Source organism: Oncorhynchus kisutch, linkage group LG15, assembly GCF_002021735.2.
Source record: "Oncorhynchus kisutch isolate 150728-3 linkage group LG15, Okis_V2, whole genome shotgun sequence".
Taxonomy (NCBI): domain Eukaryota; kingdom Metazoa; phylum Chordata; class Actinopteri; order Salmoniformes; family Salmonidae; genus Oncorhynchus; species Oncorhynchus kisutch.
In genome coordinates this window covers 75,566,105-75,583,220 of record NC_034188.2, presented here as the reverse complement: position 1 = coordinate 75,583,220, position 17,116 = coordinate 75,566,105, and the positions used below count along the sequence as shown (strand labels likewise).

Here is a 17,116-nt window from a genome sequence, read left to right as displayed (position 1 = left end):
ACAGCTGAGGGTGTATAGTATTGTAGATGTGACTACTGCTTGATGACAGCTGAGGGTGTATAGTATTGTAAATACTACACACTACTCGAAGAGAGCGACAATGGCCTCGTTCACTCCATTGCTGGGCATATTTTTCTAATTATTTCTGGTAGGAAATATTGTGCTCACAGTGTGTACAGATACTGTAGTTACCTGGGACTGGTCGAAGTGCATGGTGACTTTGAGGCTGGCCTCGGCCTGTTTGTCGTTGACACCGTCTGTGACGGGTGTGGCTCCTCCCCCAGGCTCCAGCTGCGGAGAGAAGCAGGCCTGCAGCCACTCGCTCCAGGTCATCAGCTGTACCTGCTGCATCTTCTCCTCGCTGATACGGAACATCTTACTGCGGAAGTCCTTCACCTCCTGGTCCTGCAGAGCATCCAGCTCGTGGAGACCTGTGAATGGTTCATGAAGCTTCATAAGCTCTTCATAACCACTCCATGACCACTTTATAAACATTGCACAACGACTTCGCAGGTGATATAGATATCATGATAAGGCCACAAGAGGTTATACAACATTTTGCACTAAAGATGAATTTGCCGATCGTGTTCCGTTTGTGAACACCTGTAAGCAGTCATAAGAAGCCACACACTAAAGCACGTGAAAAACAAGAGTATAACCTCTGCATGAGTGGGTCTAACAGCACTGCATTAAAAGGCATTACCATTCATGTTTAATGCACTACACCTGTGACTGACATTTGATACCTGGCGTGGTAACAAGTAGCAATTCCTGTTTATGAGGGATTACAAATGACAATCCAATCTCAACAGTGTTGAACACTAACCTACTGTTTTCTTTGAAATACAACTGTCACTGGGTAGAAAATCTAGCTCCTAAATGCATTATACTATATCTATCAGTTGAACAGAGCTCAGTATTTTGGGCCAGTAGAACACTTTGGATGATGAAAACAACATGTTGACATTTAAAACCATTAAACATTCATATGACCCTCAGCTCTCAGATTGTGTGAGTGCGTGTGTCTGCTTCTTTGTGTGTGTGCCCGTGTATGCTTTTCAGTGTGTGTGTGGCTAGCCAGTGTGTGTGTGGCTAGCCAGTGTGTGTGTGGCTAGCCAGTGTGTGTGTGGCTAGCCAGTGTGTGTGTGGCTAGCCAGTGTGTGTGTGGCTAGCCAGTGTGTGTGTGGCTAGCCAGTGTGTGTGTGGCTAGCCAGTGCCTGAGGGATGTTTTGAGTACCGCTTACTGACAAAAGCCTTTTACAGATCACATCTGACAAAAGTAGAGGCAGGAGGGAGCATATCAATATGGGATGAGTCTCCTTCCATTAGACTGACTCCCTCTCTCTCTTAACAGGCCTGGTAGGCCTGCAAGCCTGGAGCACCTCCATAGAGCCCCACCATCTCTGTCCTCACACACCCTCAGACTAACAAGACCCTGTGTGTGTGTGTACACGTATAGCTATGTGTATATGTGGATGCGATAAAGAATGTAAGGGAGACTTAGTGTATGTAGGCATGTGCGCATATTTGGGTTTGTGTGTCAATAGACTGAACTTTCCACCCTACCATTACAGTGGTGGTCTGGCTTGCCTCCTCCACTCAGCACAGAGCCTTATCACCATCACAGATAATACTGAGTGACGGATGATAATAACAGACATCAGGAGCCTGTCCATTCTAAGCGGATTGTTTTCCATCCTACGGGCCTGACTTCAGCTGATACTGAGATGATGACATGAGACTTCTGAAGACAAGACTCAGATCTGACAGCCAAGGCAAAGAGGATATCAATATATTGGAGAAAGAGATTAAATGGTGCTGGTGTGTCTGAAGAGTATGTGTGTGTTTGAGTGATCACTGTCCAGGAGCATCTCTACTCTGTTCAAACCACAGGTCAAACATCAGTGTAAGGGTCTACTGTTACTGTGTGCGCGCACGTCACCTTTTCCGATGAGCACACCGATCTTGGAGTCGAGCAAGCGTTCCGCGCGGCCACAGTTGCGTGTGACCAGTTTGAGCATGGGACAGAAGGGCCTAACATCACAGAGGCGCCTGGTCTCATCCTCCAGCTCCTCGTGCACCGCTGCCTGGTTCACACACTCAAACATGTGGCCCTCCATCTCCCCCAGAGACGGAAACAGGGGGTATGACTGGGCCTGCTTCCATAGGAGCTATGAGGAGAAGAGGGGGACACCACAGTTATTACAGAAACTATGGCAAGTTAACACAATCTACCTGTATGATCAGAGGCTACACAGACAGGCTCAGCCTCTAAAATACATGATCTACAACAAGTGGAACCTAAACGATTAGCCATGACTCGCATCACAATAATCCAGATTCTAAAGCCAACAGTAGTTCTACGAATCATCGTGACTGAAATGTTAACAACCAATGGATGAACAACAACCATATGTCATATGATGACAGGGGAACAAACATGATGACACAGGTCCTGAATAGACCAATCAGGACATGAATCATGTCCCATGGCACAGTCACAGGGTGTGTGTGTGTGTTTGGGGCTGAAGGGCACGAAGTAGACAAGCAAGGGGACAAATTAGACAAGGAGTCATGTCACCTCTCTTCCCTTCAGACAAACAGTCTTGTGTCATAACCACCTTACTGACCATAACATCAGACCAAGTCCCCTCAAAGTATAGACCTTTAGAGGCGAAAACAAAATACTCCCGGAATTAAACCTTTACTGCATCAGATGCCGTCATTGTAAATAAGAATGTGCTCTTAACTGACTTGCCTAGTTAAATAAAGGTAAAAAAACCACTGATAGGATTACAGTTTACAACTTGTCTGTACCATATTCACATGACAAATAACTGCTTTTACTTAACAAATGTGTTGTTATTATCCGTTGTGTGACGTCTAATTATCTGTCACATTTCACCAGCATGCTATTTGTAGCCATCCAGAGACAATATTACTACTACTGTTATGATCTAAAATGAAAAGAAGCACCTTGAAGTAACTGGATAACAGCCTCACTTAAGAGACATTTTATTGAACTTTACCATTTCCTTCAAGAGTATCTCTTGAATATTTTCTCATACATTCAGTTAGTTGTTTCATTTCATGCATGTTGGATGGACTTGCAAGGTCACCATTTAAAAAAACATTCTACACCAACATTTATTGAGTACACGTCACTACAGTTCTGGTGCTGTTGGCTAGCCGAGGATGAATATCAGAACACATTTTAATAGAAGTGAAAGACGAGCTATTCTAATGGAGATGGAGGAGTGGTGTGTCATTGCACCCCTGATAAATGTCATGCCCACATTACATCTGAGCAGGGGAGACATCTTTATTCTCCATACTGCCTACAAATCAGTATCTGAGGTTTAACGTTGTTAGCTGGCTGGCAAGCCTTCCGTCTGGGGACTACTCTCCTCCGAAACATTTTTAGTTGGGGAAATAAATCAATCTGCTGCTGGTCTACCTGAGCCTTTCCTTCTTCCTCTCTCCCTCACATTCTCCCTCATTCTGCAGTCACACTAAGATACTTTTTAATTTCTCTGAGCTTTCCTCCATATCTCCTCTTTACTGGCTCCATGGACTAGATTTCCACTGAACAAGCCCTCACTAGCCCTCCCTGAACCTAATCCACCAACAGGTAGCCAGACTGTAGCTTACCAGCTAGCCTACCTACCAGGACACAACTGATAAGACTGCATAACTGTCTGCACAACTGCTTGCACAACTGTAAAGCAGATCACAAGTCATTGAGTCTGTTAGTTCTGTTTTGTAGACATATGAAAAGCAGACAGACAAACAAGCACTTCTGTGAATTGGAGTGTTAGGTCACTCCTCATTAGGAACACTGGAACCAGGGGTGATTCAGAGAAACAGACATTACACACTGTTGTTCAAGAACTATTCAACAAAGCCTGTCTGAGGAAAATATGCTGTCTCTCTATATATGTGTGTGTGTGTGTGTGTGTGTGTGTGTGTGTGTGTGTGTGTGTGTGTGTGTGTGTGTCAGAAATAGTGTCTCAGAATGGAGGAAAACATTACATGAGGAAAACACCAGCAGGGAGAGAGGGTCGCAGGGAGAGAGGGTCGCAGGGAGAGAGGGTCGCAGGGAGAGAGGGTCGCAGGGAGAGAGGGTCGCAGGGAGAGAGGGTCGCAGGGAGAGAGGGTCGCAGGGAGAGAGGGTCGCAGGGAGAGAGGGTCACAGGGAGAGAGGGTCACAGGGAGAGAGGGTCACAGGGAGAGAGGGTCACAGGGAGAGAGGGTCACAGGGAGAGGGATCTCACCACAGGGTCAAATACAAAAACGACCATCCTTCAAGTTATTTACACTTTAAAAGGTCAAAACTAAAAATCCTTAAAACATTCATAGTGACTGAAGTATGAAACGTTCCATGATGGTAAAGACTATAGTGTATTGTTACATTCCTGACCTTTGGCTTACATCTCACCCCACCTCTACCCACTAGCAGGGTCACGCATGATGTCATAGGATATTTGCATGCTGTTAGAGTGCAGCTCAGAGACAAACAAACAGCCACCAGCTGTGTCATAACACCCATTAGACAGTGTCTGTCTGGACTGGAGAGGAGGCGACAGTCTACAGCAGCCTACAGCTTGTTCTAGTTGTTATGATGGCCTTTTACAATGGCTCAGAACCAGAACTTCAGCCAGGCAGCACCCAGAGTCATTCATCAAAACAATCCTAACCAATCTCCGTAATGTTAAACTAATCAATTGTAAAGTAATGTGTTCCATGTGGGTTGATTCTAACTGAAGAGATAATAAAACAACCTGAAAGGCTGAAGGTGTTGTAGTGCTGGACAGACAATGTGGATAGAAATCCATATCATTATAATCCTACTGAATCCTCATGATAACAATAAGAACAATAAATAAAAACATTGAGATGCACAGTAGGCCTATTACAGGCCTCTAGGCTATACTTTCCAATGCTGTTCTAAGATTTCAACTGCACTGTTTCGAACTGCTGTCTGAAATGATTAACATTAGGCTATAGGCAAGCCTGTTAACTACAGAATATCCAGCAAAATATCATATAATTACATTTCAAACACACACACACACACAGTCCCCCTCTCTCGTACCAGTTTGATGTGTTGTATGGTGGCCTCTCTGGGGACGTCCATCTGGATGTAGATGCCGGTGGGTAACAGGAAGTCCACAGTGACCAGGTCCTCTCCACACAGCTGGGAGTGGGCCGCCCACAAGTCCAGGTCGTCTGTCATGGCGGGAGGCATCGCAGGGACCAACACCCAGCTCAACCATAAGGACCTGGGAGGAGGAAAGAGGAGCGTTAGGGAGAGTAACCATGAACTGCTGAAGAACCACAACCACATGCAGAGAGTATAGAACTGTAACCGTGAATGGCTGAACCACACCTCACAGAGTTCTTCCAATTCCTACTATCCTATTGAAATGCAGACATAGTTTGATAGTCTTTACTGATGACTGAAAGTTGGGTGGTGTCAGGCTGAGGAGACTGTTATACTCCCTCTTTGCCCCCAGGGGGAGCCCTGTATAACACCGACTGGCCATGGTTGGGTGAGCGCCAGCCCTCAGAGGAATGCCCACTAAGCAAACACAGGAACAAAAAGGTCACCAACCCTTCCCCTCACCCCTGACAACCTGCTCTGGTTCCCCCCCCTCACTTGGCCGTGAGGCTGTTGCCAAGGCAATTATCAAGTAAACGGAGTTGAGGTAAATTTTGCTGACATTTTTCAAATCATCCAGTGAGTGTGCAATGACCGTAGTTAGTGTGGGACTGGAGTTGACAGGTTTTCAAAATTCCCTTCAAAAAATGTGTTACGGGTTTAGGAGGTGGTTCAAGTACACACACACACACACACACACACACACACACACACACACACACAGAGTAAGTGCTTGAGCAGCTTTGTTAAAGAACCACATGCTGCCCAGTTTCACCACAATAGACCATCCACAATCACAGTTGCCTTTCTGTAATGACCTATCCTGAAGAGCATGTCTTTAAGTGCTCCAGCAGGCCACAGTTCAATCTCCATTTTGGCTCAATATCACCAGGCCATTAAATCCAGCAGCAGCCCCATTGTCTCTAATGGTGTTAAGTGCTTGGGTCCATTTTGGCTCTGCAGCAAGTACAGTATCGTGGCCCATTTGGAGCCACTATCTTGGCCACTTAACATGATCAGCTATGCAGATACAACTGCTCTGACTGCCATTCAACACTCTGAACTAGAACATTCTCTCTTAAAGGGACTGTACAATTTCTGAGCCACCATTGGTGAGTGGTGGAACTAAACACTAGTGCTGGGATGATAAAGATAAAATTATTGACAACGACCATATTGATCACTTATCATCTCCGGCATTTTGCGGATGTCGTTCATTACAATAAGTAGCCTATACTAGACAAATGTCAATGAAATAAGTTTGCTAATGCGACAATTGATGGCTACAACCATCAGACTAGTCGTAGTTTACAGTGCATCCGGAATGTATTCTGACAACTTGACTTTTTCCACATTTTGTTAGCCTTATGGATTAAATTGAAGAAAAAAACCTCTTCAATCGACACACAATAACAAAGCGAAAACAGGTTTTTAGATATTCTCGCAAAACCAAGCCATGAGGTTGAAGAAATTGTCCGTAGAGCGCTGAGACAGGATTGTGTCGAGGCACAGATCTGGGGAACGGTACAAAAACATTTGAAGCATTGAAGGTCCCCAAGAACCCAGTGGCCTCCATCATTCTTAAATGGAAGAAGCTCTTCCTAGAGGTCAGAGCTCCGTAGTTCCTCTGTTGAGATGGGAGAACCTTCCAGAAGGACAACCATCTCTGTAGCACTCCACCAATTAGGCCTTTATGGTAGAGTGGCCAGACAGAAGCCACTCTTCAGTAAAAGGCACATGACAGCCCGCTTGGGGTTTGCCAAAAGGCACCTAAAGACTCTCATACCATGAGAAACAAGATTCTCTGGTCTGATGAAACCAAGATTTAACTCTTTGGCCTGAATGCCAAGCGTCACATCTGGAGGAAACCTGGCACCATCCCTACGGTCAAGGAAGGTGGTGGCAGCATCATGCTTTGGGGATGCTTTTCAGCAACAGGTACTGGGAGACTAGTCAGGATCAAGGGAAAGATGAACAGAGCAAAGTACAGAGATCCTTGATTAAAAAAAACTGATCCAAAGCACTAAGGACATCAGATTGGGGCGAAGGTTCACCTTCCAACAGGACTATATATCAGTTTTAATTATTTATAAATGTGCATACATAAAATTTAAAAAACCTTTTTGCTTTGTCATTATAGGGTATTGTGTGTAGATTGATGAGGGGGAAAAAAATAATTAATCCATTTTAGAATAAGGCATAACTTAACATTTGGAAAAAGTCCAGGGGTCTGAATACTTCCGGAAAGCACTGTAAACTACTACCACTAGTTTGATGGTTGTAGCCATCAATTTTCCAATTAGCAAACGCATTTCATTGATATTTGTCTAGTATAGGCTACTTATCATAATGAACGACATCAGCAAAGTGCCTGAGATGATAACTGATCAATATGGTCGGTTATCATCCTTGATTCTACACCTGCATTGCTTGCTGTTTGGGGTTTTAGGCTGGGTTTCTGTACAGCACTTTGAGATATCAGCTGATGTACGAAGGGCTATATAAATAAATTTGATTTGATTTGATAAAAACCTGCTCCAGAGCGCTAAGGACCTCAGACTGGGGCAAAGGTTCACCTTCCAACAGTACAACGACCCTAAGCCCACAGCAAAGACACTGAGGAGTGGCTATGGGACAAGTCTCTGAATGTCCTTGAGTGGCCCAGCCAGAGCCCGGACTTGAACCCAATTGAACATCTCTGGAGAGACCTGAAAATAGCTGTGCAGTGACACTTCCCATCCAACCTGACAGAGCTTGAGAGGATCTGCAGAGAAGAATGGGAGAAGCTCCCCAAATAAAGGTGTGCCAAGCTTGAAGCGTCATACCAAAAGAAGATGAGGCCGTAATTGCTGCCAAAGATGCATCAACAAAGTACTGAGTAAAGGGTCTGAATACTTTTGTAAATGTCATATTTCAATCTTAATTATCTATAAATGTGCAAACATTTCTAAAAACCTGTTTTTGCTTTGTCATTATGGGGTATTGTGTATAGATTGATGAAGGGGAAAAACACTTTAAATCCTTTTTGAATAAGGCGTAACGTAACAAAATGTGGATAAAGTCCAGGGGTCTGAATACTTTCCGAATGCACTGTAAAGGATCATAAAAAAACTATAAAAAACTTGTGCACAATGTTAGAAATGTATCATTATATTTATTCCTCGTTATTGCATCAATTCAAGCAATTTATCACAAAATTGATTTTTGTCCATATCGCCCAGTTCTAAGCACCTTGTCAAATGTGCAGTTGAATGCCTGTCTCAGACAAACAATGCAGGGAACCAGAGGGTGATGTCACAGAGGAGCTCAGTTACACTCATGAAAGGAAAGGTGACACCACAACGTGTCTGTCTGACACAGTCACAACTAACATGAGGAGACACACTGAACATCCCCCCCAGAGTCGCAATGGGATTTGATAAACTATTAGCACCCGTTGCTATAGCAACGGTATGATGACCTAATGCGTTGCATTTTGGAGATTACAGCAAAAACAACATTATTTTCATCCCCGCTACGTAAACAAAGCGGATTTAGCTGTTTAAACAAGTTTTGTTTAGCTACTAAGATCACACTATTTGTCATGACAAGCCCACCCACCTCAAGGGCAAAACCTTTGTGGCCCCCCTCTTCACAGTGGAGAGAAGAAAAAATACATTTTAAAGTTAAACTTCGCCATAGGCCACAGAGGAAATAATGCAGTTTTAAAGCAATTTTTTTGCAATTCTAAACATTTTTGGAGATATTTATTGTTATTGTAAAGAAGAAATGTTGGAAGTTTACATACACCTTAGCCAAATACATGTACACTCAGTTTTTCACAATTCCTGACATTTAATCCTAGTAAAAATCATGTTTTAGGCCAGTTAGGATCACCACTTTATTTTAAGAATGTGAAATGTCAGAATAATAGAAGAGAGAATGATTTATTTAAGCTTTTATGTCTTTCATCACATTCCCAGTGGGTCAGAAGTTTACATACTCAATTAGTATTTGGTAGCATTGCCTTTAAATTGTTTAACTTGGGTCAAACATTTTGGGTAGCCTTCCACAAGCTTCCCACAATAAGTTGTGTGAATTGTGGCTCCTTCCTCCTGACAGAGCTGGTGTAACTGAGTCAGGTTTGTAGGCCTCCTTGCTCGCACACGCTTTTTCAGTTCTGCCCACAAATGTTCTACAGGATTGAGGTCAGGGCTTTGTGATGGCCATTCCAATACCTTGACTTTGTTGTCCTTAAGCCATTTTACCACAACTTTGGAAGTGTGCTTGGGGCATAGTCCATTTGGAAGACCCATTTGCGACCAAGCTTTAACTGATGTCTTGAGAAGTTGCTTCAATATACAGTGAATAAATGAAATAACCTGTTTGTAAACAATTGTTGGAAAAATGACTTGTGTCATGCAAAGTAGATGTCCTAACTGACTTGCCAAAACTATAGTTTGTTAACAAGAAATTTGTGGAGTGGTTGAAAAACTAGTTTTAATGACTCCAAACTTCGGACTTCAACCGTATATGCAAATTTCACATTGACATTCAACGTAGGATTTGCGCATAAGGTCGAGTTACCCGTATATAGCTGATGAGAAGATTTCCCCTGGGCTAGTGCGTTCATGTGTGTGTGTGTAAGTCATACAGGTGTGATTTCATCATGACAGTGTAAAGGGTATAGGAGAATGTATAGGGCGTCTGTGATAGCAGAGGAGTCACTTTAGAACTACGACAGCCTAGTCAATATTAATGACACACATATTCCACTGTCACACGTAATGAAATTATTCCACCATGTCAGTTTGGAAAGAAAGAACCGTTGTCACGGTAACAACCCATTGTTCTATTGAAAAAGGTCTCCCCTAAAGACGGACGAATACATTATGATTAGGATTATTAACAAGTATGTCCTTATGTTCTTTGCAAACTGTTGCAGTCCCTCTCTCGTACTCTAGTCTACAATGGGGCAGTGTGTGCGAGGAGGGGGGAGATATGAGGTCATGGTCAGTGATTAAGGACTCTGTGACACTTCTAAAAATACTACAATGAGTTCACAAAAGAGGAAGACCCCCACCCCCGCTCCACTATAAATACAGTATCGGTGTGAATGAGGTCATTCTCTCGCTCTCACACAATCTATACTAGGGCATCCCGAGTCAGCTTTTCCACCAGTTCTCTAGCTGAGGGGCTGTTGTTCAGGGGGGAATGGGGGCTTAGGGACTGTACTGACCACATCCAGTCACATTCATCCACATCAGCCCACATGGTGTCATGTCATACCCCTTCCCTCTCTGAACAGGTTAACTCCCCTTGGGAATGGGGGGAAATTGAGTGTGTGTGTGAGTGAGATTAGTCAGTAGGGCGTGAGTTGTGAAAGTGTTGTGGTACACAGTGGTAAAACTTCTAGGTGAACAGAACACATTTTGATGTAGAACTAGTGGTCCACAGTTACCCTGAGGTTCTGTCTCAGTGTGAGGACCAACATAACAGGTGAATTAGGAGTGTGTGTGAGGACCAACATAACAGGTGAATTAGGAGTGTGTGTGAGGACCAACATAACAGGTGAATTAGGAGTGTGTGTGAGGACCAACATAACAGGTGAATTAGGAGTGTGTGTGAGGACCAACATAACAGGTGAATTAGGAGTGTGTGTGAGGACCAACATAACAGGTGAATTAGGAGTGTGTGTGAGGTGTGTGTATGAGGCTTATGAAGGGTGTGTGTGTGAGAAACAGTCACCCTCACTGCTGCTCAAACATAACAGAAATCACTAGACACTCCTACTTGTGGATTTAGAGAGTGGCTGTGGGCTTGAGACAGGATGTGATAGAAAAAACTGAAGAGGATAAATAACCTTTACTGTAGTGAGGTCTACTGTAGCAACATCATAGTTGTGGTCTGTTCTGTACAGTCCAACAACAATCAACTGGACATGGTAGGCCTACCATAGAGGACAGGGTAATGAGGCTGTATACTCTAGATGGTGGAGATAACATCTTGGTTGTGAAAGGCTTTGATTGCATTTATTCAACACACAGACACTGTGGTTTTCCACATGTTACGGTCTGTGGTAAACATCAATGTCATATCTTGTAGTTGTCCATTTGGTGGGGAAAGTGGCCGAGGATATTGGATGAGCGCTCAAACTACAACCCCCCTCTACCTTCTCTCTCTCTGGTCTGTCCCTCTCCTCCCCACCCTGTATCAGTGGGTACTGACGTGGCTTCTCTCTCTCTGGTCTGTCCCTCTCCTCCCCACCCTGTATCAGTGGGTACTGACGTGGCTTCTCTCTCTCTGGTCTGTCCCTCTCCTCCCCACCCTGTATCAGTGGGTACTGACGTGGCTTCTCTCTCTCTGGTCTGTCCCTCTCCTCCCCACCCTGTATCAGTGGGTACTGACGTGGCTTCTCTCTCTCTGGTCTGTCCCTCTCCTCCCCACCCTGTATCAGTGGGTACTGACGTGGCTTCTCTCTCTCTGGTCTGTCCCTCTCCTCCCCACCCTGTATCAGTGGGTACTGACGTGGCCTCTCCTCCCCACCCTGTATCAGTGGGTACTGACGTGGCCGCTCCTCCCCACCCTGTATCAGTGGGTACTGACGTGGCCTCTCCTCCCCACCTTGTATCAGTGGGTACTGACGTGGCCTCTCCTCCCCACCCTGTATCAGTGGGTACTGACGTGGCCTCTCCTCCCCACCCTGTATCAGTGGGTACTGACGTGGCCTCTCCTACCCACCCTGTATCAGTGGGTACTGACGTGGCTTCTCTCTCTGGTCTGTCCCTCTCCTCCCCACCCTGTATCAGTGGGTACTGACGTGGCTTCTCTCTCTCTGGTCTGTCCCTCTCCTCCCCACCCTGTATCAGTGGGTACTGACGTGGCTTCTCTCTCTCTGGTCTGTCCCTCTCCTCCCCACCCTGTATCAGTGGGTACTGACGTGGCTTCTCTCTCTCTGGTCTGTCCCTCTCCTCCCCACCCTGTATCAGTGGGTACTGACGTGGCTTCTCTCTCTCTGGTCTGTCCCTCTCCTCCCCACCCTGTATCAGTGGGTTACTGACGTGGCTTCTCTCTCTCTGGTCTGTCCCTCTCCTCCCCACCCTGTATCAGTGGGTTACTGACGTGGCTTCTCTCTCTCTGGTCTGTCCCTCTCCTCCCCACCCTGTATCAGTGGGTTACTGACGTGGCTTCTCTCTCTCTGGTCTGTCCCTCTCCTCCCCACCCTGTATCAGTGGGTACTGACGTGGCCTCTCCTCCCCACCCTGTATCAGTGGGTTACTGACGTGGCCAAGAGATTTGATTTCTATTCTTTACTTTGAGCCCTTTGTCTCCCTAATTTCATGGTATCCAATTGGTAGCTACAATCTTGTCTCATCGCTGCAACTCGAACTCGGGAGAGGCGAAGGTTGAGAGCCGTGTGTCCCCCCCCAAAACGCAACCCAGCCAAGCCACACTGCCCGCTCAACCCGAAAGCCAGTCGCACCAATGTGTCGGAAGAAACACCGTAACACCTGGCGGCCGTGTCAGCGTGCATTGCGCCAGCCTGCCACAGGAGTCGCTAGTGCGCGATGGGACAAGGACATCCCTGCCGGACAGACCCTCTCCTAACCCGGACGATGCTGGGCCAATTGTGCACCACCCCATTGATCTCCCGGTAGCGGCAGAGGCTTATTGCGACATCACAGAGCATCCATGTGGCTCCATAATGCATCCATTATGATGTCATAAAAGCCTGTTCTCATCCCCCCTCCCTCCTCACTCATCGCCCTGTGGGTGGAGAGAGGGAGGGAGGAAATGTCAGATTTATTTCATGCTCAGCACAGCCCACTCGGAGTGCACCACTGCTTACTCCTCAAGACTAAATGCATGCTATTCAATCGATCGCTGCCCGCACCTGCTCGCCCGTCCAGCATCACTACTCTGGATGGCTCTGACGTGGACAACTACAAAATCCCTGGGTGTCTGGCTAGACTGTAAACTCTCCTTCCAGACTCACATTAAGCATCTCCAATCCAAAATTAAATCTAGAATCCGCTTCCTATATTGTAACAAAGCATCCTTCCCTCATACTGCCAAACATACCCTCGTAAAACTGACCATCCTACCGATCCTCGACTTCCGTGATGTCATCTATAAAATAGCCTCCAATACCCTACTCAACAAACTGTCTATGACAGTGCCATCCGTTTTGTCACCAAAGCCCCATACACTACCCACCATTGCGACCTGTACACTCTCGTTGGTTGGCCCTCGCTTCATACTCGTCGCCAAACCCACTGGCTACAGGTTATCTACAAGTCTCTGCTAGGTAAAGCCTCGCCTTATCTCAGCTCACTGGTCACCATAGCAGCACCCACTCGTAGCACGCGCTCCAGCAGGTATATCTCACTGGTCACCCCCAAAGCCAATACCTCATTTGGTCGTCTTTCCTTCCAGTTCTCTGGTGCCAATGACTGGAACGAACTGCAAAAATCTCTGAAACTGGAGACTCATATCTCCCTCACTAGCTTTAAGCACCAGCTGTCAGAGCAGCTCACAGATCACTGCACCTGTACATAGCCTGTCTGTAAACAGCCCATCTATCTATCTACCTACCTCATCCCCATACTGGTATTTATTTATTTATCTTGCTCCTTTGCACCCCAGTACCTCTACTTGCACATTCATCTTCTGCACATCTACCATTCCAGTGTTTAATTGCTATATTGTAATTACTTCGCCACCATGGCCTATTTATTTCCTTAACCCCCTTATTTGACCTCATTTGCACTCACTGTATATAGACTTTTTGTTTCCTTTTGTTCTACTGTATTATAGCCTACTTGGTGAAATAAAGGTGAAATAACAAATGAAAAAGAGAATATAATGGCAGTGATGGCTGCAGGGTGGCTGGGTGTGGATAAATAGCACTATTGAGATTGGGGATGGAGATGCAGGTTCTTATTGTATGCATGTACGTTTGGAAGGGGTAAGGGAGTAGAGGGAAGGGGTAAGAGAGTAGAGGGAAGGGGTAAGAGAGTAGAGGGAAGGGGTAAGGGAGTAGAGGGAAGGGGAAAGGATAAATGTTTGGAAGGGGAAAGGGAGTAGAGGGAAGGGGAAAGGATAAATGTTTGGAAGGGGTAACAGAGTAGAGGGAAGGGGTAAGGGAGTAGAGGGAAGGGGTAAGGGAGTAGAGGGAAGGGGTAAGGGAGTAGAGGTAAGGGGTAAGGGAGTAGAGGGAAGGGGTAAGGGAGTAGAGGGAAGGGGTAAGGGAGTAGAGGGAAGGGGAAAGGATAAATGTTTGGAAGGGGTAAGGGAGTAGAGGGAAGGGGAAAGGATAAATGTTTGGAAGGGGTAAGGGAGTAGAGGGAAGGGGAAAGGGAGTAGAGGGAAGGGGAAAGGATAAATGTTTGGAAGGGGTAAGGGAGTAGAGGGAAGGGGAAAGGGAGTAGAGGGAAGGGGAAAGGATAAATGTTTGGAAGGAGCAGCACAGCCCAAAGTCAGATGCCACATGCTCATACCACTGTGTTAATGAGGGTTAGGCTCAACACATTACTGTACACGCCTGGATACTGAGCATACCTCAACCACTCATCTGTTCTGACACTGACATTTGTGTGATGCAGCGTCACTAGGCAGGGAGTTTAGTGGTGGAGCGTTCCAGTGTGTCATATCCTCTCGGAGACTCAAGTCTGTTACATACCACCACCACCACCCCCCCCCCCCCTTCTGGGCATTTGAACACACACACAGATAGTAGTGCCACACTAAATTCAGATACCGTACACTATTTTCTCTCACACACACACACGTTTCTTAATCATGTTGTTTTCTTTGGAATCCACTCAGTGTACAGCGTGGCTGCACTTGACTTGAACGTGAGGCCCCTGGGAGAACATTTGGGTGGAGGCAGAGAACTCACTCCTGCCAAACATAATGGGGAGGGAGAGAGAGTGAGTAATGATAAAGAGATGGGGAAAGAAAGAGGGAGGGAGAGAATGAGGAGAGAGGAAACAGCGAGTAAGAAGATTGAGAGATGGCAAGACATGTATGATGTTAATATTTATCTCTGTGGCTGTAGTGCTAGATGGGTTCAACTGGATGTCCCACTTCTGTGCCTGTGCCATAATTCTGACCTTGTGAGCCCAATTCTAATCCCTTGTATTAAAATGGTCTGTTAACATGGCAAGCATAGTGTAGAGTAGAACACAGTGCATATTGAACCCTGGCAGGATGACACAGGGGCTGCTGGAAGTCACCTTGGATTAAAATGGTCTGTTAACATGGCAAGCATAGTGTAGAGTAGAACACAGTGCATATTGAACCCTGGCAGGATGACACAGGGGCTGCTGGAAGTCACCTTGGATTATCAACACATGCGTTACAAAAAGGCCATTGGTGTTAAAAACAAGCTAAACCTATTTTACAAATCATAGGAGCTATAATGAGAAAAGCGAATGTTATGCTAATTAACAAATTCTTACTCAAATGACACTATAAACAAATAATAATTCATACTGTTGTACATAAGTCTACCACCTTATAAAGAAAGTCCCTAATCGTCCTTTATTCCACTGCACTTTGTGTTTATGCATACATGTGTATCGATGATGTCATGCATTATAGATGATGCCTGTACCATGTTTGACTAAGATTTAGTTTGGTGTCTCAAAACCCAGTGGTCCACAATGTAGTTTAAAACAACAACAAATCTCACACTCTACACATGTTATGGGACTGAGAGAAGAAAATGTCCGTTTTAAATATAATTGAATGCATATCTACACATTTTAACATGGCTTCTGCCATGTTCTGATGCTGAGTGACTCAAACATGGCTAAAATGAAATGGGAGCCCCATGCCATGACATCCCGGGGATTTTACATTCCCCCCTAACTGTACATTTTTATTTTTGTGATTGTTATATTTCAATGATCTTATTTAAAAATATATAGCTCTATATTCTACATGCTTTATATCTGGTTTTATCCATTGAAGTTTACACTGAAAACATTTTACCATGGCTAAAGAGACACCCACCCCCCAAAATCTCAAATAAATCGATATACAGTACCAATTAAAGGTTTGGACACCTGCTCCTTTAAGGGTTTCTCTTTATTTCTACATTGTAGAATAATAGTGAAGACATCAAACCTATGAAATGACACATTGAATCATGACGTAACCAAAAAAGTGTTAAACAAATCTAAATATATTTTATATCTGAGAATCTTCAAAGTCGCCAGCCTTGCCTCCATGACAGCTTTGCACACACTTGGCATTCATGATGTAGTCACATGGAATGCATTTCAATTCACAGCTTGTGCCTTGTTAAAAGTACATTTGTGAAATGTCTTTTCTTCTTAATGCTTGAGCCAATCAGTTGTGTTGTGACAAGGCGAGGGGGGGGGGTATACAGAAGATGGCCCTATATGGTAAAAGACAGAGTCCATATTATGGCAAGAACAGCTCAAATAAGCAAAGAGAAACAAAAGTCCATCATTACTTTAAGAAATGATGGTCAGTCAACCCAGAAAACTTTGAAAGTTTCTTCAAGTGCAGTCACAAAAACCATCAAGCCCTATGATCAAACTGGCTCTCATGAGGACTGCCACAGGAAAGTAAGACCCAGAGTTACCTCTGCTGCAGAGGGTACATTCATCAGAGTTAACTGCACCTCAGAAATTGCAGCCCAAAGATAAAAAAAAATCAGGCCTTCATGGTCAAATTGCTGCAAAGAAACCATTAGTAAAGGACACCAATAACAAGAGACTTGCTTGGGCCAAGAAATATGAGCAATGGACATTAGACCAGTGGAAATATGTCCTTCGGTCTGATGAGTCCAAATTTGAGATTTTTGGTTCCAACCGCTGTGTCTTTGTGAAACACAGAGTAGGTTAACGGATGATCTCCGCATGTGGATCCCACTGTGAAACACAGAGTAGGTTAACGGATGATCTCCGCATGTGGATCCCACTGTGAAACACAGAGTAGGTT

The 17,116-nt window shown here is 45.0% G+C and overlaps 1 protein-coding gene across 1 annotated transcript in view; it reads right to left on the bottom strand.

Moving 5' to 3' along the window:
• Window positions 1-17,116, bottom strand: part of LOC109904887 (phosphatidylinositol 4,5-bisphosphate 3-kinase catalytic subunit beta isoform-like) — a 74,956-nt gene that overhangs the window by 28,993 nt on the left and 28,847 nt on the right. Inside the window, exons 4-6 of the mRNA XM_031791105.1 lie at window positions 5,096-5,282; window positions 1,943-2,171; window positions 193-431 (exon numbers count right to left, since the gene is read on the bottom strand). Of these exons, the coding sequence (XP_031646965.1) occupies window positions 193-431; window positions 1,943-2,171; window positions 5,096-5,248 (621 nt within the window). The 5' untranslated portion in view covers window positions 5,249-5,282. The remainder of the gene's footprint in view (window positions 1-192; window positions 432-1,942; window positions 2,172-5,095; window positions 5,283-17,116) is intronic.